At 42.4% G+C, this 23,591-nt stretch overlaps 2 protein-coding genes across 8 annotated transcripts in view; both read right to left on the bottom strand.

The window, feature by feature from the left end:
* adora1b (adenosine A1 receptor b) overlaps positions 1–20,674 on the bottom strand; it is a 33,974-nt gene extending 13,300 nt beyond the window's left edge. For 6 of the 7 annotated variants that reach the window (XR_009655529.1, XR_009655530.1, XR_009655528.1 and 3 more), the window contains exons 1-2: positions 20,604–20,674; positions 10,669–11,682 (exon numbers count right to left, since the gene is read on the bottom strand). Coding sequence is in view for 3 of the 7 variants with exons in the window: in XM_060932006.1 (XP_060787989.1) it covers positions 10,669–11,009 (341 nt within the window). In the remaining 4 variants the exon portion in view is untranslated. Of the gene's footprint in view, positions 1–10,668; positions 11,851–20,603 lie in introns of those variants that run through there. The other variant, XM_060932005.1, reaches the window with a different exon arrangement.
* On the bottom strand, positions 684–3,812 carry LOC132893158 (E3 SUMO-protein ligase ZBED1-like). The gene is made up of 3 exons (XM_060932002.1): positions 2,483–3,812; positions 1,953–2,336; positions 684–1,726 (listed from the first exon to the last, which is right to left on the bottom strand). The coding sequence occupies exons 1-3, from the start codon at positions 3,365–3,367 to the stop codon at positions 1,436–1,438; spliced, it is 1,560 nt and encodes a 519-aa protein (XP_060787985.1). The 5' UTR covers positions 3,368–3,812; the 3' UTR covers positions 684–1,435.
* Positions 20,675–23,591: the final 2,917 nt, after the last annotated feature.

Genomic DNA, 23,591 nt, shown 5'->3' on the forward strand with positions numbered 1-23,591 from the left:
GGCGGCTAAGGTGAAGTGTCATGCCGACCGAGGCTGTTTTTTTTTTTTTTCGACCGAGGCTGTTGTGTTTCCCGCTTGTGGTCTTGTCACTCGTCACTTCCGGAAGGGGCAGTGCTGAAGTAAGCAGCTCGACTACGTAGCTCGATAGGGTTTACATGCACTAAGTAGCTCGGCTACAATCGCATAATCTAGGTCGTGTAGCTTGATTACGAGAAATCAAGTTCGGTTCAATTTCAGCCGAGCTAAGGTGTTTCCATGCCATTTAGAACTTCGATTTCAGTCGAGCAACAGCAGAAATTCGATTTTCTCTATGTGCATGTAAACGCACTGACTGTATGTAAACTTCTGACCACAACTGTAGATAGCAATTGACCTAATCCGCTGGGGGAGGAAACCAGAGCACCTGGAGGAAACCCACAAAGACAGGAGGAAAACATACAAACTCCAAACCTGGAACCTGCTTGCTGTGAGGTGACAGTCAGTGCGTTTACATGCACATAGAGAGAATCGAATTTCTGCCGTTGCTCGACTGAAATCGAAGTTCAAAATGCCATGTATACACCTTAATTCGGCTGATATTGAACCGAACTTGATTTCTCGGAATCGAGCTACACGACCTAGATTATGCGATTTCTGCCGAGCTACTTAGTGCATGTATACTTAGTGCATGTATATTGAGCTACGTATTCGAGCTACTTACTTCAGCACTGCCCCTTCCGGAAGTGACGAGTGACGAGACCACAAGCGGGAAACACAACAGCCTCGGTCGGCATGACAACGGCATGAATCTTTTCTTTTTGTGGCATTGTTTGCACTGTTAAAATTTAGCTCACTTACTGTATCACCAAATACATCTGTACAGCTGTTGCATAGCTGTGAATTGTGTACATAAACAAGTTATTGTATTTGTGTGTGTGTGTGTATGTGTGTGTGTGTGTGTGTGTATATATATATTAGGGCTGGGTATCACCAGATACCTCACGATACGATACTATGGTGATATTTTGCCCACGATAACGATAATATCACGGTACAGCGATTCAGCGATAATCGATATATTGCAAGAAATTTCAACCACATCACGATATCTGTGTCACTGAAGAAAATCAATTTATTGACCACTAAAATTACTGTAAAAAACTTAAAACTTGCACTGCAGACTGCACATACATTTCAGTGCTAACACTAATATCAATTTGTTGTGTAAACTTGAGAACATATAAATGAGAACATTTAACTTGTGCTTAGTACGTGTGTAAAGTTTAATCCAAAACTGTACTGTGAGCACACATTTCAAAACTGCATGTTCTTCTTCAGGAAGAGCAACTGGTCAGCATGCTCAGAGGTAAGACAGCTCCTCTGAGAGCTGATTATGTCACCTGCAGTAGAAAAGATCCGTTCTGCAGGTACACTGGTCCCTGGGACACACACGTCTTTAGGCCAGCTTGGCAAGGAGTGGGTAGGCTTGAGCATGAGCCTTCCACCAATGCAACGGGTCATCAGTCAGTGGTAGAGATGGAGCATCTAGGTATTGTTTGACCTCTGTTTCAGCTATGGAAGTAGCTGACAGTTGATGTTGGGTGGTCTTGAATGTCTGCCCAAGGAGATCAGCAAGTGCAGACCTCCTCTTCTTTGGTGTGTGTGCACTGGTCTCTGTAGTCTGCTGCTCAGTGCTGTCATCAGAAGGAATAGGGCTCACTTGAGATTCCTCTAAGTCTGCATCTTCCTGTCAAGAAAATGAACAGTGACACTATTTATATTACTAGTTAAAAACATGTTTTTAGGTCACATCAAGTCTCAAAACTATTACTATCAAGTTTACATTTTATGCATGTCTTTTTAATAATAATAATAATAACATTCAGAGATTTTTTTTATTTTTATATAGATTTTTAAATACGTATGGATTAGATAATTGTGATCTACTACTGTTAAAATCATCGTAATAATACCTTGAGAGCAGCAGCCATTTCCACTAATTTGGCATGTGTGTCCTGGATGTCTTGTGGCAAGAGGAACTGCAGAGACTTAAACCTGGGGTCTAAGGCTGATGAGATGTACAGAATGGTTTTCTCCTCCATAGAGTCATATCGCTTGGACAGGTCTTGGTGGATGGCGGTCTTAATCTCTTTAACAAGAGAGGAATCTTTGATGGTGCTTGTTGTGTCATTCAAAAGCTGGGCATGGAGCGGAGCAATGATGGAGATTGTTGGGCTCTTCTCCTCGCACATGATATTTGTTGCCACCAGCATTGGCTTGAGGGCTTGCACAACCTGTTCGACATTTGAGATGTCGGTCTCATTCAGGGTGCAGATGTCAGTGGTACTCTTTCTTACCTTAATGAAAGAACAGACAGAATGGAACTTTCATTAAAAACATGAATTGAACAATGTACAGTTTAAATTTTCATAATTATAAGTATAAACAAAACAGATACACACATCGATTTTACTACATTAACATATGAGAATAAATAACCTACCTCCGGAGATAATAGGGCAGCACAGACAGCAGGCTGCTGCTGGAGAAACCTGGCCAGCATCTCGTAAGCGCTGTTCCACCGTACAGCAACATCCGTGATGAGCTTGTGTTGTGGCAGTGCAAGCAACATTTGGTTTCTCTTCAATGCCTCGGCGGCTGTGGTGCTTCTGTGAAAGAACTTGGAAATCCTACGGACCTTCGCAGTGAGTCGAGCAACAGCTGCTACTTTCAGGGCTTGTTGTGAAGCGAGGTTAAGAACGTGTGCAAAACACCGAATGTGTTGGTATCCGGTCAGTTCAACAGCAACAGTCATATTAGATGCGTTGTCGGTGACAACCGCTGGGTATTTCCCCATGAGCTTCCACTCTACTGTAGCCTTCTGTATCACCTCTGCCATGTTAGCACCAGTGTGAGACTTGGACATCACGCGAGTCTGGAGAACATAGGATTGGAGTTCCCACTCGTGAATGAAATGAGCAGTAATTGTCACAAAGGATTCTGTGGCTCTGGAAGTCCATGCGTCACATGTAAGTGCAACTCTCTCAGCAGATTGAAGTGCGCTTTCCACTTTAGCTTTCGTCTCTGCATACAACGCAGGGATAGCTTTTTCAGTGAAGTATTTTCGACAAGGTATGTCATACCTTGGCTCCAGTGTATGTAACATTCGGTGGAAACCTTCATTTTCGACGACAGAATATGGTCTAAGATCCTTACAAATAAAGCAAGCAATGGACTTCGTAATACTCGCAGCCCTGGGGGATCCAGATGATAGTTTTGCATTAAATACTGTGTTTAGTGTAGGCTGGCTTACAGAAGCATGTGCGTCGCTAACTTTCCTTTCCTCCGCGGCAAGCTCAGGATGATGACGAACAAGGTGGCTATGCATGTTCGTTGTGTTGCCAGTGTACTTGATCTTCGCGAGGCAGTTCTTGCAAACAGCGAACTCTTTATCGAGTGTTTTTCCATTTTCAGTGTGGTAAAACCCAAAGTGAGCCCATACTTTAGATTTAAAATTGGACGGTGCATCTTTCACTGTTTTTTCTCGAATTGCTAACCCCCCCGCTTTGCGCCATTGCTTTTTTGTCTTCCTCTTCTGATTCCGGGGTAGCCTATGGCAACATTTACTTTTTTCAACACCACCCACTCTAATTCATGAGCGCCGTCATGTGGGGGCTTGAAGTAGTGACTCTGTAGATTAAAGTCGTAGCAGATTTTGTGAGCAAATCTGTTCAAAACGGCTGTATGTTTATTGTTTAAATATCGATATCTGACGTCTGAGTATCGATTATGTCCCACAAGACGAAATATCGCGATAACTCGTAGTATCAATATTTTGGCACACCCCTAGTGTATATATATATATATATATATATATATATATATATATATATATATATATATATATGTGTGTGTGTGTGTGTGTGTCCAACATCTGAAGAATGTCAATAAAAACAAAACAATTGAACTTTTTTGTGTGTTTATTAAGACATAAGTTAAATTGTAAGCAAAAAAAAAATATATTTTCTGTAAGCAAAAAATGGACTTTAGAAAAATATACAGTTGTGCAAAATAAGTTGTCTTACAAAACAGTGGTCTGCGCAGGACAGTTTGTAGCCATACAGTCTGTTAGAGCAAGCCTAACAGCTTGAACACGGAACTTGTGAACACGGGATAACTTTGTTTATACTCTTGAATAGCTCTTCTTCATGACAACAGTCGGAAGTGTACCAACACGATGGGGCGTGTAGCGCCACCTGTGGCTCGGGTGCACAATGTACCTCACACAGCTCGATTTCCTTGTGTGCATGTAGGATTGGATTTCTCTGGCACCCCTGCTGGGACCCTTTGCTCGATTACCGACAGTAGCTCGATTTGGATGTGCATGTAAACGTACTGAGTGCTAACCACTGCCCCATCATTGCTGTCTGTTACTATATTATTAACAATAATTCAAACCTGCATGATACAGTGACTGTCTACATTCAGGTCAGCACAATTGTTTATATTTTAATCTCCGAATCACAAATTTTATCAGAAACATGGTGTGGCTGTCAGAGTTTAATGCCCCCAAAACAGTGAGACACATTTTGTTGAATAGCTGTACTGCCCTTTTAAGGATCAGCTATAACCATTGTTGAGAGAATCACCAATAACAGACAGTAATATAATTTGAGTCTGCAGAATAGGGTCCTGCCCATGGGCAAAACGGCTCTCTTCTCAGCTACTAAGTATCTTCCTATAATCACTTCTCCAGTTCTAGGAAAACAAGACAGAGCTCAGTCACACAGGAAATTTAATTACACAGCTACTTCACTAAATCTAGCTGTCTAAAGGTGAAGATGAAATCTCTGGCTCTGGAGTCATTTCTAGATTATGTTCTTTTCCCAGTCGCAGTCTCATCTCATCTCATTATCTCTAGCCGCTTTATCCTGTTCTACAGGGCCGCAGGCAAGCTGGAGCCTATCCCAGCTGACTACGGGCGAAAGGCGGGGTACACCCTGGACAAGTCGCCAGGTCATCACAGGGCTGACACATAGACACAGACAACCATTCACACTCACATTCACGCCTACGGTCAATTTAGAGTCACCAGTTAACCTAACCTGCATGTCTTTGGACTGTGGGGGAAACCGGAGCACCCGGAGGAAACCCACACGGACACAGGGAGAACATGCAAACTCCGCACAGAAAGGCCCTCACCGGCCACGGGGCTCGAACCCGGACCTTCTTGCTGTGAGGTGACAGCGCTAACCACTACACCACCGTACCGCCCCACTCGCAGTGTGTTGCGCAATTATGTTGCACAATTAAAACGTGCCAGATCAGTCAGCTGGTGGGTTTTCAAAATAATAAATACATGCATGTGTTTTTGTGATAAATACTTATTATACTGACCATATTTCCCACATTAATAAATACAAAGTACCTGCATCTTTCAGTTTTTTTAAATCAAGGCTGAATACTTTCTTCCTTGACACTGCCTTTTATTAAATCAAATTTGAGACTTTTAATTTGATTTCTTTCAGCGCGACCGCAATGCATTATGGGATATATTGCTTTGCTTAGTGACCATCATTGTACACTACTTTTCGTGATGCATTATGGGATACTTTGAGTGCACTATATAGGGTGCAAATAATCCTCACGAAGGTTTCGGACAGTACTGCAAAGTGGCGTCCCCACTATATAGTGCTCTATATAGTGAGTATGGAGTGATTTCGGACACGGGTTGTCAAAAGATGTGCACACCCTCTTTCAAATGCTGATGTAATCAAGCCAGAAGTTTTGTTTGTTTTGACAGCAATCAGGAAAGTTGAAATAAGCAGGTGTGGTTTTAAGGGGTGGCAAAAGGTGGTAGTTGCCACTGTAAAAATATGTCTTGGCACCCCAGTTGCCCCCTATTTTAAAAATAATTATTTATTAAAGCACATTTTTGAAATTCAATTATCTATCTACAGAGATACTAAGCCCTTATCTCTACCTACTGTTATTTACGTTATTTCACACCCCACCCCAGGAATTTTGAAATGGTTTCACCCAGAGAGAGACGTTCTGTTAGCATTACTAGCAGGTCAGCCTAGCTCGCGTTTTCACCTGTGTGCTATTCAGTTTAGTGATATACTTAATTTGTTTCTTTTAGTTTTACGGAAATCGAGGATGAACACATCTGTATAAGTTTGAAGTCTTCAGTAAAGATCCACAATCTAAACCGTTCGCTATCTGTCTATTTTTTGATACATCGCTAGGGCAGAATAGTTCCATTCATTGCTTGGGAATATACTTTCAGAAAAGATGGCTTAGATGGTTGAATCTGTTTTCCTTGATGGTACAATAGCTCAATACATATTTGACAAGATGACAGGGGTGAAAGTAAGCCGGTCCTGGCCAGTCCGGCGTACCACTAAAAGATTTGGCCGTACCGGAAAGAAAAATATCCTGTCTCTGAAAAAAAAAATGCACTTTCAGCATAACAACACACCTGCTAACGTCAATTTACCAAAAGCAACACGTTTTCCTCAATATACATTGCATATAACTCGTTCTGACCTGTCTCTGAATTATGTCTGAAGTGAATTCTTTCCGTGTTTCACTCGACAGACAGCGTGCGAGATAGTGCACGGAGCCCACTGCTTAACCATCTTGTGCCAACGTGCGCAGCTGGTATCCAAAGTGTTTTAGTAGACAGAATGTCCAAAATGAAAAGTTAGTTTTCAACTGTTCAGCTAAAAAAAAATTTTATTAAAACGATTGTGTTGTTGAAATGATGTGTTTGCAATTTATTTATAATCAAAAACTGATACAGGTGGATGAAAGATGATAGTGTGATAAAAAAGTACTATACTAGTACTACTGAGTGATAAGAAGTCCTAGTGAATGCTTGATAAGTAGACAATAATAAATAATTAGGTGTATTTTTCGGCGCGTGCTGCGTGCGCACACTATGACTCAAAATAATAGTACCTGCAAGAAATAAAAGTTACTTTCACCCCTGCAAGATGACTTGATTGTGAGTCTTTCTTGAGCGTAAGTAAAAATGATTTCTACGATTTGCATAAACTGCTGCATCGACAACCTATGCCCCCCTCCTGGAACCTATGCCCCTCCTTTGCCACCCTAAGGAAAAATCTCTGGAGCCGCCACTGGAAATAAGTAGGCAGTAATCATCATTTAAACTCGGTTTTGTGCAATATTTCGTTTGGAAAACAGTTTTCAAAATGGCAGCACTGACACCTGGCTGACACTTCACGTTTCAAAGTCTCGCACAAGTCTCGTGAAGATCGGGTGGATAAGCGACACCTGCTGTGGACCAAACGAACTACATCCAACATGGCTAAAAACCGAATAGGCCGATAAGTCTCATCTCATTATCTCTAGCCGCTTTATCCTTCTACAGGGTCGCAGGCAAGCTGGAGCCTATCCCAGCTGACTACGGGCGAAAGGCGGGGTACACCCTGGACAAGTCGCCAGGTCATCACAGGGCTGACACATAGACACAGACAACCATTCACACTCACATTCACACCTACGGTCAATTTAGAGTCACCAGTTAACCTAACCTGCATGTCTTTGGACTGTGGGGGAAACCGGAGCACCCGGAAGAAACCCACGCGGACACGGGGAGAACATGCAAACTCCACACAGAAAGGCCCTCGCCGGCCCCGGGGCTCGAACCCAGGACCTTCTTGCTGTGAGGCGACAGCGCTAACCACTACACCACCGTGCTGCCCAGGCCGATAAGTATAATATTTAATTGCAATTAGTTGCCAATACAAGTCACAATATAAGGTTACTAATACCGAAAACGTAATTGAATAACATGTTAATTAAGAAATAAAGCAAGTTTAAAAATGACTTCAGTTCCCCTTTAATAATGAAGTAAGACCTAATTCAGCCTTCAGACAAGACCAACTGACCACTACAACAAGATCTGTGAACTTTGCTTAAAAACAGTTAGGATGACCAGCATGCATTCAATATAAGACATCTTGAGGTAATTTGGTTATATAATATTATGAGATTGGTGTACTATTTAATTATGCTATGCTGTAGTAGTCATATGCTATTACATTAACTGCAGCCTCTTCCATCATTCAAACCTGCCATCCCCCTTCCCTTCCTGTTTTTAATAACTCTGTCGTATTTAATATTAGACACCTCAAAGTAGCACTGGGTCCAACGTCAGACCATTTGAGAAATTACCTTCACTCTTGTATTCTCTTCTTTTATCATATTATGTAAGAACATGTAAGAATAACAACAGTTTGTTGTTCAAAATGGAAAAAAGTCATAGTCTGTTTGATTTAGAAATTTATAGAAATGGCTTAAAAGGCATTACTTATTTCAACATGTGATCAAATCTCACCAGTGTAAGATATTCTTTGAATGGTTGATTCACAGCTTTCTAGTTGATCAGGGATGTGAATTTTGCGTATTGGTGCATTAGGCTGCAAATGACTTATCTTGTTATCTGACTACTTACTTTTATAATATTTCCAGTAATCAGTAAAAAGAGCTGTCATTGTTTTCTATGAACTACTATACAGAAAGAAACAAATAAGTATGCATACCACCTAATTCCAGGACACAGTTTAATTTCCACGTAAACTGTATTATTGTTGCCAGTAATAAACTATATTAGTCTATGATCATATCACAAAACAACCAAGTTAGTGAGGCACCATAAGAGACTGTATATTTCTTTCTCAGTCTATTTAGAAAATGAATGATTAACTCCTGAGTCAACAGATCATAATTTAATAATGATTATAATTGCATGCATGTCAGTTCTCAGAACTATATTTGCTTATGCCCAGTTTATTTACAATTTACTGTATCCGAATCCTGCCACTCCACCCTCATATAAATTGTGCAGCATATGGTTACTGATCAAATAAATGGAACGGAAATATCCTAGAGAATTATATTTGGAGCAGAGAAGACTGTTTAAAATCAATGGCTGCTATAGAGCACATAGCAGTCAGCATATTTTGGATCAAAAGGTTACTTCTTGCAGTCTAACACTGAGTCCGTGGCATTTTGGCAGTGGTGAGTGAAAAGAAATTAGTGCAAACAAAAGGCATGGTCGGTAAGAGGCAACTTGTGCAAACAAAACAGCAAACAAGAAATGAGGGTTGGGTTTTTTTTTTTCCACAGGAGAATAGTTACTGCTAATGATGGCAAATTATTTCCCCCCCAGGACTTTGCTTGAATGGTTCTTTCCCCTTGTTAACATGATAAATATTGGTGGGCTAATTGTTTTGTTGAAAGAGTAATGCACATTTAAATAGTCTGTGGCATTAAAGTGACCATGCTCAGCACCGAACCCAATCAATACAACATGCATACACTGCTTATGATTACAAAGCAACTTTGTATGGTTTCATGCATTTGGGCAGCACCTTTGAGATGTAAAAATGAGAGAGAGAGAGAGAGAGAGAGAGAGAGATATGGAAAGACTGATAGAATGATGTCTGCACTCTTACTGTTCCCGCTGACGGCTCAGGGCCCTAAACCACTACTTATATGCTTATAACAACTAATACAAAGTTACTTTCTTTTTCTTTCTTTTTTTAATTTGTGGCTTCAACTTGACAATTCTCTTTTACCATGTATGCACTGTGTAATATTTTAGGAAGTTAAACAATATGACATGCACTAGAATTCACTTGAGGCAGCACGGTGGTGTAGTGGTTAGCACTGTCGCCTCACAGCAAGACAGTCCTGGGTTCGAGACCAACGACTGGCAAGGGCCTTTCTGTGTGGAGTTTGCATGTTCTCCCCCGTCTGTGTGGGTTTCCTCCGGGTGCTCCGGTTTCCCCCACAGTCCAAAGACGTGCAGGTTAGGCTAATTGGTGGCTCTAAATTGACCGTAGGTGTGAATGGTTGTTTGTCTCTTATGTGTCAGCCCTGCAATAACCTGGCGACTTGTCCAGGGTGTACTCCGCCTCTCGCCCATAGTCAGCTGGGATAGGCTCCAGCTTGCCTGCGACCCTGCGGAACAGGATAAGCTCATCTCATCTCATTATCTCTAGCCGCTTTATCCTGTTCTACAGGGTCGCAGGCAAGCTGGAGCCTATCCCAGCTGACTACGGGCGAAAGGCAGGGTACACCCTGGACAAGTCGCCAGGTCATCACAGGGCTGACACATAGACACAGACAACCATTCACACTCACATTCACACCTACGGTCAATTTAGAGTCACCAGTTAACCTAACCTGCATGTCTTTGGACTGTGGGGGAAACCGGAGCACCCGGAGGAAACCCACGCGGAGACGGGGAGAACATGCAAACTCCGCACAGAAAGGCCCTCGCTGGCCACGGGGCTCGAACCCGGACCTTCTTGCTGTGAGGCGACAGCGCTAACCACTACACCACCGTGCTGCCCACAGGATAAGCTGCTACAGATAATGGATGGATGGATGGAATTCACTTCTAGCTCCTGTTTAAAATGGATGCCTTTATAAAGAGCATGATTTTTAAAGAGAACACTTAGTGTAGTCAGATGATAAACATTGGTTTTCCACACCCCAGCTCCACATCTAAACCCGCAAACAGCGTCTGGAAGTTACCTGAAACTGAGAGCATCACATTTACACGACTTTCATCATCAATGATTCCCATTAGGCTAGACATCTAGCAGCCCTACAACTCTACACTACACTACATTAGATTGAGTAGGATGTTACCTGGTCGGGATCTTTATCCTGAGGTATCGGTCAATGGCGATGGCGAGCAGGGCGAGGATGGAGCTCTGAGTGAGCACCAGCACTGTGCACGCCACCAGCAGGCAGCTGTAGAAGTGAGTCTGGAGTCCGATGCTGATGGTGATAGCGAGCGGGATGACGAGAGCTCCTACTGCGATATCAGCCACAGCCAGAGACACAATGAACCAGAAAGTTGTGTCTCTCAGTGACCTGTTTATTTTCACCGCCCAAATCACCATCACGTTTCCGATCACTGAGGACACGGCGATCAGCACCTCCATGCACACGTAGAGCGCTTGAGCTGCGGACTGACCGTCGGGCATGGTCGTATATAGGACGCAATAAATAAAAGGCCTATTGAATAAATTAAAGTTTGGCAGGGATGCTGGGTTTCAGAAGGAAAGGATGTTAAATTGTTTGTCCGCAGTCCATAAATTTCCTCCTATCAAAATACTTAAAGTACTACTTGGGGCTGTTCTGGCACACCAAGCCTGTTTTTTATTAGGATAGAAATACATGCAGAAATAACATACAATGAAATGCATCACAGAATGTGGGCTTTTATTTTATTCGTCTCCGTCGAATAAAAACGCGTCTCTTCGTCAGATCCACCTGGGCTGTGAGTACATGTCCTGCTGCTGCAGGTCTTTGTCCGAGGAAAACACTCAGGTTCCGCTTTCATTAGTCACCTGCATTCGTCCGTACAGTGACAGTTCTCCCACCATCCAGCACATCAAAAATGGGATGAGACAGCGCTTCATTCCTCCTCTGGAAAGCCGAAACGCAATCCCTCCATGGATCCACTGCTATCTTGGCGCTTCTCGGAATCTGACTGAGTCCTCAGAAGCCACCGCGTAGGCAGCGTCCCAAATCAGCCTGCACTTCCTTTGTGTCCACTTATTGCTGTGATTTCTGAAAAACGCACCCGACGCCCTTCTTGCTGAGCAAAGTCACGAAAGGTCCCGAGCCAAAGCCAGCAGAGAGGCGTGTGCTGAGCTGGGACAGGGGAATAAAACAACAACAACAAGAACAACAAAATTAATGATTAAAAAAAAAAATCCAGGGCCGTCCCAGCTCAGAGCCCTGGCTTACATTCAGCACTCTTTTCAGTACCGTTTACAGCAAATATTACTTGTTTCCTTCACAGCGTGTTTTCACAGCGTTTCCGGTCCAGTTTTCCTCAAGCAGTAAAATGAGGTGTTTGCGCTTCCCATGCGTCTGATATCAGAGTAATGCATCATTCAGTGGTGCATTTAGTAGGGATAGGCGATTTTATTTTTGATCCGATACCAAGTAATACAGAGGCTGTGATCTCATCTCATTATCTCTAGCCGCTTTATCCTGTTCTACAGGGTCGCAGGCAAGCTGGAGCCTATCCCAGCTGACTACGGGCGAAAGGCGGGGTACACCCTGGACAAGTCGCCAGGTCATCACAGGGCTGACACATAGACACAGACAACCATTCACACTCACATTCACACCTACGGTCAATTTAGAGTCACCAGTTAACCTAACCTGCATGTCTTTGGACTGTGGGGGAAACCGGAGCACCCGGAGGAAACCCATGCGGACACGGGGAGAACATGCAAACTCCACACAGAAAGGCCCTTGCCAGTTGTTGGTCTCGAACCCAGGACCTTCTTGCTGTGAGGCGACAGCGCTAACCACTACACCACCGTGCCGCCCCAGAGGCTGTGATTTCTATTTAAAAATACAGACATGAACTTGAGGGGCTGCATGGTGGTGTAGTGGTTAGCGCTGTCGCCTCACAGCAAGAAGGTCCTGGGTTCGAGACCAGCGGCTGACGAGGGCCTTTCTGTGTGGAGTTTGCATGTTGTCCGCGTGGGTTTCCTCCGGGTGCTCCGGTTTCCCCCACAGTCCAAAGACATGCAGGTTAGATTAACTGGTGACTCTAAATTGACCGTAGGTGTGAATGTGAATGGTTGTCTGTGTCTATGTGTCAGCCCTGCGATGACCTGGCGACTTGTCCAGGGTGTACCCCGCCTCTTGCCCATAGTCAGCTGGGATAGGCTCCAGCTTGCCTGTGACCCTGTAGGACAGGTTAAGCAGCTACAGATGATGGATGGGCGATTTTATTTTCGATCTGATACCAAGTAATACAAAGGCTAGTATCCCGATACTATAAAAAGTATTCTTGTATACACGAAAACAGGAAATCTTTGTGATTTCTATTTAAAAATACACACATAAACTTGAGGGGCTGCACAGTGGTGTAGTGGTTAGCACTGTGGCCTCACAGCAAGAAGGTCCTGAGTTCGAGAGCAGCGGCTGACGAGGGCCTTTCTGTGCGGAGTTTGCATGTTCTCCCCGTGTCCGCGTGGGTTTCCTCTGGGTGCTCTGGTTTCCCCCACAGTCCAAAGACATGCAGGTTAGGCTAATTGGTGGCTCTAAATTGACCGTAGGTGTGAATGTGAGTGTGAATGGTTGTCTGTGTCTATGTGTCAGCCCTGCGATGACCTGGCGACTTGTATAGGGTGTACCCCACCTCTTGCCCATAGTCAGCTGGGATAGGCTCCAGCTTGCCTGCGACCCTGTAGGACAGGTTAAACGGCTACAGATAATGGATGGATGGGCGATTTTATTTTCGATCCGATACCAAATAATACAAAGGTTAGTATCCCGATACTATAAAAAGTCTTCTTGTATACACAAAAACAGGAAATCTTTGTGATTTCTATTTAAAAATACACACATAAACTTGAGGGGTGTCACGGTGGTGTAGTGGTTAGCACTGTCGCCTCACAGCAAGAAGGTCCTGGGGTCGAGCCCAGCGGCCGGTGAGGGCCTTTCTGTGTGGAGTTTGCATGCTCTCCCCGTGTCCGAGTGGGTTTCCTCCAGGTGCTCCAGTTTCCCCCACAGTCCAAAGACATGCAGGTTAGGTTAACTGGTGGCTCTAAATTGACCGTAGGTGTGAATGTGAGCGTGAATGGTTGTCTGTGTCTGTGTGTCAGCCCTCCGATGACCTGGCGACTTGTCCAGGGTGTACCCCGTCTCTCGCCCATAGTCAGCTGGGATAGGCTCCAGCTTGCCTGCGACCTTGGAGGACAGGATAAGCGGCTACAGATGATGGATGGATGGAATTTAATTCTGGTCTCATTCTATTTAGTGCAATAGGATTCCAAATACTCTATAAACATTCCATTCTGTTTTGAATCAGAAAAAAAATTATGATAAATCACAGCACTTTTATTTTTTTAAAGTACTTCATCTACTTCAACAATGTTACACAAAGATCGATACAGAATAGTTGGGAATGTTACTTAATTCCACAGGGTGTCAATAATGGTGGACACCAGTGAAAGTGATCACTATTATCGACACCGCACATGACTTCTCAAATGCACGTTTAGATACAAAATGGTGGCTGTCAAATGCAAGAGTAAGAAACAAAGTAGGTTTCGACAAGGATATCATGAAATATCGGTGAATTTGATAAGTAAAAACATGTCCATGATCTTTCCACCATGCTTACCTATGATGATAATGTCCGAGTTTTCCTCAAATTGCTGATAATGCTAAAAAAAATTCCATCTCAGGCAACGAGCTGTGTCATCAGACGATAAGATCAAAGGGGCATGGGGGGCTTCCGGTTGATTAATTAACCAAAAATAACTGTTGTAACTGAAACCCAACTTTGTAAAATTGTTTTTTATTGGTAAATCTGAAAAGGTGTCAATAATTGTGGACTGCCGATAATTGTAGCCCGCCGCTCTAGTATGAAAAACTGTAAAAGATCAGACTTCTTTATTTTGTTTTAATTTTTAATAACAGCAATGTCGAACAAATGTTGATTTACATTAAGGAGTTATTCTTCAGATCAACAAGTTCAAGAATGTTCAGTGACAATGCTTTGTTTACTTTCTGCTCTTGTGCAACTGACTAACTGATAGAATCTGTCTCCGCATGCCTTACTATTCCAGGAGCAGAGCATGAAGATAGAAAGAAAAGTAGGCCTAGTTCCTATCCTAAACAACAATTAAAAAAAACCCTAAATAAATATACTAATCCCATTTCCAGAAAAGTTGGGATATTTTCCAAAATGCAATAAAAAAAAATCTGGGATTTGTTCATTCACGTGAACATTTATTTAACTGACAAAAGTACAAAGAAAATATTTTAATAGTTTTACTGACCAACTTGATTATATTTTGTAAATGTAAACAACCCGTGTCCGCGTGGGTTTCCTCCGGGTGCTCCGGTTTCCCCCACAGTCCAAAGACATGCAGGTTAGGTTAACTGGTGACTCTAAGCCCATGTTTACATTAGACCGTATCAGCGGATCATCAGATTAACGTTTTTAAAATGATTAGTGTGCACACAGCAACACCAATACACGATTTGCGTGCACACAGCAATACCAATACACGGATACGCTCGGCTCCGCAGGCATCCTGCGCTCCAAATCACTCTGCCCTGAACAGCGAGTGCCCTCTGGAGGGTGCGCACTCCGGCCTTGCACAGCTCACAGAGCACGCGAGTGAAGTGAACAAGCTGTGATTCGGGACTGAGCCGCTGTGTGTGTGATCCCAGCGCACATCACTTACCACTTGCAAGTGGAAGGATGGCAAGCCTAAAGACAATCATAACTACACAATGGGCAGTATTTGCATCAGTATTTGCAGTATTTTCATACTTTTATACTCTTTAATGAAAGGTGATATAAGGCGGAAGTCTGCGCCGTTTTTCAGCAGTCGCGTCACATGACCAACGCCAGCGAATCAGGAAGGTGGATGTCACAGTGACGTTGTCCAATGAGACGCCAGCTAGAGCTCAGCAGAGCGTATCCGCGTATTCTGAATGTTTACACAGCACTGGAGCTGACACGATCTGGATTGAATACGTGGACGCTGGCGGATTCCCGTTTCCCAGCATTTCCAGGCGGTTTAATGTAAACGGACAGTGCATCCACGAAGAAAACGAGACAGATACGGTCTAGTGTAAACGTAGCCTAAATTGACCGTAGGGTGTGAGTGTGAATGGTTGTCTGTGTCTATGTGTCAGCCCTGTGATGACCTGGCGACTTGTCCAGGGTGTACCCCGCCTTTCGCCCGTAGTCAGCTGGGATAGGCTCCAGCTTGCCTGCGACCCTGTAGAACAGGATAAAGCGGCTAGAGATAATGAGATGAGATGAGACGTCATATTGTGAGGGCAGCACGGTGATGTAGTGGTTAGCACTGTTGCCTCACAGCAAGTCCAAAGAGGTGGCTCTAAAGGCTCCAACTTGCCTGCGACCCTGCACAGGATAAGTGGTTATGGATAATGAATAGATGGATGGATGATATTATGAAAAGATTCAGGGTATTTGGAGACATCTCAGTGTGTAAAGAGCAAAGTCGGAAACCACTGCTGAATATGCGTGACCTTTGAGCTCTCAGATGGTACTGCCTTAGAAACCATCATGCTAATGTGATAAATATAACCCCATGGGCTTGGGAATACTTCGGAAAACTATTGTTACTTAACACAGTCCACCACTGCATTCAAAAATGTAACCTGAAACTGTATTATGCAAGGCAGAAGCCATTCATCAATTCTCTGCAGAAACACTGGCAATTTCTCTGGACCCAAACTCATCTTACATGGAACGAAAAACACTGGAAATGTGTGCTGTGGTCAGATGAGTCCACATTTCAGCTTGTTTTTGAGAAAAATGGAAACTGAGTTCTCAGTGCCAAAGGTGAACACAACCATCCAGTTTGTAATCAGAGAAAGGTGCAAAAGCCAGCATCTGTGGTCAGGGCCGGCTCTAGGTCTTTGGCTGCCCTAGGTGAGATTGAGTTTTGGCGCCCCCCCCGAAAAAAAATCCTCTAATAACATCTAAATAACACTTTAATCTAATCACTCTATTCTATTACTATTAAACAATGTATGGTGCATGGACAATAAACAAGAAGTCATTTTTATCTTTTTCATTATTGTTATTATTGTTATCATTATTCACATAAAGTGTCACAATGTAAAATGACCACACAAATTCAATACATATCTCCATATAATGGGCAAAAACTCTTCCGCACCCTGTTCAAAGTGTAGTGCATGGACAATAAACAAGAAATTATTTTTAGTTTCTTTTTTGCTATTAAAAGAATTAACAAATTCTGAATCTAAAGAATTAACAAATTAAATGAATAAAAAAATCTACAATTCTAAATTGTGCAAACTTAAGCACCCTGTTAGGACATCAATGGGCTGTATTTTCAAACAAAAGTGCTATTATGGGTACTTTGTTATTGAAGTAACATTACAATGGGACTCGTCTGGTCTTCCTAATGGCAAATTCCTTGATAATATCATCAAATGATATTTCTCTTGAGATCTCTTGGTTGATGCTCATTAGAGCAAGCCCATTCAGACGTTCTTGACTCATTGTTGACCTTAAGTATGTCTTCAGCAGTTTTAATTTTGAAAAGCTTCTTTCAGCAGAAGCTACTGTCACAGGTAGTGTAACAGCAGAGGTAAGGAGCGCGTATTTCTACATCCCCAGCCACATCAGAGGTGTTGCAAAAAAGGTTTTCAACCTTTCATGAGCCAGGGCGCACTTTTTTTCAATGAAAAAATCTCAAGGCACATCACCAATAGAAAATGTTGACTGAAACTAGAACGCTGTTGCCAATATTTACAATATACAGTCATTCTATAATTTTCCACAGTACACTTGGTGATCTCTCACGGCACACTAGTGTTCCGCGGTACTAGAGTTCGGCAGCACAGTGGTTGAAAACACTGTACACCACTGATGCACTTGGTAACCTCTCCATTCAATAACTCCATCCCTCCTTTTTGGTGGGGTTTTGGTCGCCCTTGGCGCCCCTGGGCACACTTTGCGCTCTAGGCAATTGCCGGCGCTGGTAAAGAGAACACATCTGAGTGCTTGTTTCATTTCCCTGCAGTCTTGACGCACTGAGATTGTTTCTTGTTTTCAACGCGTTTATTATATTTTCCTCCAGGAAGCTCTTCGCAACATAGTTGCTTGAATGAGCTGCTAAACTGTCATTTTAATGAGAACACAGATCAACAAAGCAACTTTGTTTTATTTTAAAAAAAAAACGTGCCAGGCACCATTGGAATATCTCGCTGCGAAACATGTTCGGTGCATAAAAGACCTTTACTTCAGCCCAGACTGTTCAACGACACCGACAGACTGCTCCAAGTGCAGCCATATTCAAAACAAGCAACAGATCTATGTCAGTTATCTACGTTATGCAAAAACACTCTTTAGCCAACAACACTTAGGCTATTACATGGCCAAAACAGAGAATAGCCGTGGATGCGCACTTGAGCACTTATTGTTTCATGATTAACAACCACCACAACACCCCACCCCGCTTTTTTTGACAAATTGCACCCTGACTACATGCTTTGCTGTACAATTAAATTAGGCTAAGACATTATAATGCTGACTCGTTTTCAGAATAGTGGAAGTCATAATTTTTCTCCCCCCGTTTCTGCGCCCCTGGATGGACGCAGCGCCCTCAGCATTTGCCTATATTGCCTATGCCACGGGCCGGCTCTGTCTGTGGTGGTATGGGGTGCATTAGTGCCCATGGCATGGGTGAGCTGTACAGTGCTCAGCGTAAATAAGTACACCCCCTTTGAAAAGTAACATTTTAAACAATATCTCAATGAACACAATTTCCAAAATGTTGACAAGACAAAGTTTAATATAACATCTGTTTAACTTATAACGTGAAAGTAAGGTTAATAATATAACTTAGATTACACATTTTTTCAGTTTTACTCAAATTAGGGTGGTGCAAAAATGAGTACACCCCACAACAAAAACTACTATATCTAGTACTTTGTATGGCCTCCATGATTTTTAATGACAGCACCAAGTCTTCTAGGCATGGAATGAACAAGTTGGTGACATTTTGCAACATCAATCTTTTTCCATTCTTCAACAATGACCTCTTTTAGTGACTGTATGCTGGATGGAGAGTGATGCTCAACTTGTCTCTTCAGAATTCCCCATAGGTGTTCGATTGGGTTCAGGTCAGGAGACATACTTGGCCACTGAATCACTTTCCCCCTGTTCTTCTTCAGAAATCCAACAGTGGCCTTAGATGTGTGTTTAGTCATGTTGGAAAAATGCACAACGACCAAGGGCATGGAGTGATGGTAGCATCTTCTCTTTCAGTATAGAGCAACACATCTGTGAATTCAGATGCCATCAATGAAATGCAGCTCCCCGACACCAGCAGCACTTATGCAGCCCCACATAAGGACACTGCCACCACCATGTTTCACTGTAGGCACCATGCATTTTTCTTTGTATTCCTCACCTTTGCGACACCATACAGTTTTGAAGCCATCAGTTCCAAAAACATTTATCTTGGTCTCATCACTCTAGAGTATAGAGTCCCAGTAGTCTTCATCTTTGTCAGCATGGGCCCTGGCAAACTCTAGGCGGGCTTTTTTGTGCCTGGGCTTTAGGAGAGGCTTCTTTTGTGGACGACATCCATGCATGCCATTCCTCTGCAGTGTATGCCGTAATGTGTCACGGGAAATAGTCACCCCAGTTTGGCTTTCTTCTTCTTTAGATAACTGCAGTGAACTTGCATACCGATTTTCTTTAACCCTTCTCATCAGAAGACGCTTCTGTCGAGGTGTTAACTTCCATGGACGACCTGGACGTCTCTGTGAGATAGTTGCAGTTCCCTCTTTATTAAATTTTTGTACCACTTTTGCTACAGTATTCTGACTGATAAGTAAAGCTTTGCTGATCTTGTAGCCTTCACCTTTGTGGTGTAAAGAAATTATTTTCTTTGGGGAATTCTGAAGAGACAAGTTGAGCATCACTCTCTGTCCAGCATCCAGTCCAGCATGCAGTCATTTTTGCACCACCCTAATTTGAGTAAAACTGAAAAAATGTGTAATCTAAGTTATATTATTAACCTTACTTTCACATTATAAGTTAAACAGATGTTATATTAAACTTTGTCTTGTCAACATTTTGGAAATTGTGTTCATTGAGATATTGTTTAAAATGTTATTTTTCAAAGGGGGTGTACTCATTTACGCTGAGCACTGTATGTGTGTGAAGGTACCATTGATATATTTGGGAATATATTGGGATTTTAGAGAGACAGATTCATCAAAGTGATGTCTCTTTCCAGGAAGTCCATACTTATTTCAGTAGGACAAAGCCAGGCCTCATTCTGCATGGGCTACAACAGCATGGCTTTGTAGACAGAGTGTGTATGCTTGACTAGCCTGCTGCCAGCCCAGATCTGTCTCCCATTGAGAATGTATGGTGCATCATGAAGAGGAGAATCAAACAACGGCAACCATGGACTGTTGAGCAGCTGAAGTCTTGTACCAAGCACGAATGGACAAACATTCCAATTTCAAAACTGCAACAATTAGTATTCTCAGTTCTCATTTGATTAAAAAGTGTTAGTAAAAGGAAATATGATGTAATACAATGGTAATAATGCCTCTGTCTCAAACTTTTTTTGAGTGTCTTGCAGGCATCAAATTCTTTGTTTACATTTAAAAATACAATTAAGTTGTTCAGTAAAACTGCTGAAAATGTTTTCTCTGTACTTTTGTCAGTTAAATAAAGATTCACATGAATTAACAAACCACAGATTTTTGTTTTTATTGCATTTTGGAAAATATCCCAACTTTTCTGGAAATATGGTTAGTATAAAATTAAGCTAATAAAATCACTAGTTGCACATCTGGGAACAAGAATAAATGACACAGGATACTTTGAGCATACTATTTGCTGCCTAAATAATTAGCGAAAGTTAGCTGCCAACAATCAGCTTAGCTCCCAAAGGTAATTAGCAGCTGTTCCCCCCCAAAAAAAAACACCACCACCACCACCAACAACAACAAAACCCCACTAGGAGAATTTTATAATGTAACAGCTGCTATAAATATCGATTTACCTCAACACTTGCTTGAAGTTGTGTTCTCCGAACACCGCCTGTCTTTGAAATAACATGAGGCTTGAGACATAAACTTTTGCTCATGCATGCCATCTGCTAAAAATTGCAAAAGGCATCTTCAGGATGGGGAAAAAAGTGCAGGAGATTCTCTCATCCATAACCGCTTATCCTGTACAAGCTTGCAGGCAAGCTGGAGCCTATCCCAGCTGACTATGGGCGAGAGGCAGGGTACACCCTGGCAGAGGTGGAAAGAGTACTAAAATATTATACTCAAGTACAAGTACTGTTACTCTGATGAAATTTTACTTAAGTACAAGTAAAGTTACCAGACAAAAAATCTACTCAAGTAAAAGTAAAAAGTAGATCATTTAAAATGTACTTTGAGTAAAAGTAAAACGTTACTTTTAACAATGGGTGTTTTCTGCCTCCATTGTGTTGTGCAAAAATGAAAAAGAAGAGGAAACAAGGATATATGTACATCTCAACCCAGATGTTTTATTTAAAGGAAGTGTATCAAATTGAATGCTTAGGATAATGCTGCATTAAAACTGAGACAAACAAAAAAGGTCAATACACATAGTCATGTCGTTTACATCACCCTGACCACACACAAAGCATTGTACACGAAATATGAAAGTGAAATGTTGCACCGAAATCTCGTAGCTTGCCTGTGTGCACTGTGTGTTATTGAACAATTCAATTCAAACATTATTTGTTTTGCTTAGTATTCCTTTCTGGCCTGTTGGATGTAGAATGGTAGGAGGACTGATCACGTCAGGTTGGCGAGCTAACTTGCTTGCATGATAAGCCAACCGAATAACAGACTAGTTACCGTTATGTTACAGTACCAACAGGTTGCTACTTCAACATTAGCAATGCCATCCACTATTTTTGGAATATAACCAGCCTATTGTCGGTTTTACTATGGAAAGGAAAGATTATGATCAGGGGTGCAGGAGGGCAATTCCATGTAAATGTCAACCTTACCATGCAAAAATAAAGCAACATGTAAAACATCAAAACCACTCCCAGAGATATCACCTAGGCCTGTATTTTACAGATGTGAATAAGTTGAACCAATTTGTAACCAACCTAATACGTCACTGTCAGTCTTTCTTTCTTATAATGTAAAACCCAAGCTAAAATCAACTTTGATCATGTACAATTCTATATTATTGCCACAAGCCACAGAAATGTATGCTAAAATCCACAAAACAGCAAAACAACAGCCATCCTAAATATTATTTAAGAACTTTGATAGTTTTAGCTGATATTTAGAGAGTTTTTCAAAGGGTTATGGTGGTTAAATTGCTGATTTTCTAAACATATGCCATGTCTATTTCAGACGCGTCACATCCATAACAGAATTTCGTCACATCCTTAACGCTGACTTTTCCTTCCGAAACTCTGCACGAAATACAAAATATTTTAAACAAAGATTTTTTAATATTCACCTTGGACCCCTCTATCAAATGGATATCTCCATTTTGACATTAGGTTTACAATTTCACAGAGTTTGATAAAAATGTACAGTCACCCAAGAAAAGTGATACTTTTTCTGTCACATCCATAACGCATCTTTTATTGGCATTTTCTGGCATGCCCTAGATGTACTATGGGAATTGTTCTTGTTCTATCACTTCTCCAGTATGGTACAGCCTTAAAATATGCAACACCTGTTTAAATACTGGGAGACAATAAAACATGCACTGGGTCATTTGTTGCCATTTTGAGTTCAAGTGTCACGTCCATAACGCTGGAATTGCTCAGATACGTTTTTTTGAACTGGGGGGGACAAAAAACTGGGGGGGACAAAGCTGCCAGCAAACCAACCCCAACCCCGATATGCCTGTCAAACTTGTTGTGGGTAACCATAGCAACCAAGCTCGAGCTCGAAACCTGTGCAGTCTGCGCAGCTCAACCAACCGAATATCAGTCTTTGTTTTGTTTTATGTGAGTTGTTGCAACTATGTATACACTGCTGTGCACCTCAATAAACCGAATGGTAATTAGTCTTTTGATTTTTCTGTGAGGTTTGCCTTATGCAAAGAAAGACAGCATAGATGTTTTTTCCTCCCTATAAGTGGGGGGGACCAAACGAGGTGAATTTAAATCTGGGTGGGACGAATCCCACCCGTCCCACCCTCTATCTGCGCCCGTGATTATGATGCCAATGACAATACTTACCTCAACATGCTTGCGCAGATTAGACGTCGAATTTTTGTATGCCGCAATGGTTGTCTTCTTGGGCACACAATCTGCATTGCATAATGAAACTGTCACCCCTTTTCTCTACGAAGCTGAAGTGATCACATATGTAGGGCCAGGGGTGCACTTCATTACTGGAAGAAATTGCGTTTTCTGCAGGGTCATCCACTACAGGTTCCTCGGTCTCCTCCATGTCCGCAGGGGCGCTTTATCAACACCCGTGGCCCAGGGGCTAGGCCCCTCATAGGCTACCTGTCAACCCTACCCTTACCGTTGGGCAGGAAAACACTCATTTTATTTGCAATACGTGTCAAGCATTTACAGTGTAAGCGCGTAATTAGCCTAGAAGCCTACGATAGGTTACGTTTGGCTCAGCGTAGCTGCGCAAGGCCCACACTCACATCGCTCAACACATCCGACCACAGAGGGAGAGAAGAACGCGCGCATTATCATTACAGAGCCAGTTCTGATTATTACCACGGACAGGACAGTGATACTGCGTAACTTTCACGCAGGGGCATGGCCAGAGATAACCACACAAGCGCGCGTGCGCTAATGTAGACCTATGTGTTGTAAACATAAAACACACACACCTACAGACAAGTCCTTTAAAAAAATAAAATACATAAAAATAGCTCGGCGGCATGAAAACAAACATTCGCTGCAAGACAAGGTGCCCTAGAATCACCATCAGTTTTTAAATATCTATATGGACTTTGTTGTCAGGATTGCACAGCATGAGATATCAAAACTGTACCCAGATACAGGCTTCAAGTTCAG

This window comes from Neoarius graeffei, chromosome 10 (genome assembly GCF_027579695.1).
Source record: "Neoarius graeffei isolate fNeoGra1 chromosome 10, fNeoGra1.pri, whole genome shotgun sequence".
NCBI lineage: Eukaryota > Metazoa > Chordata > Actinopteri > Siluriformes > Ariidae > Neoarius > Neoarius graeffei.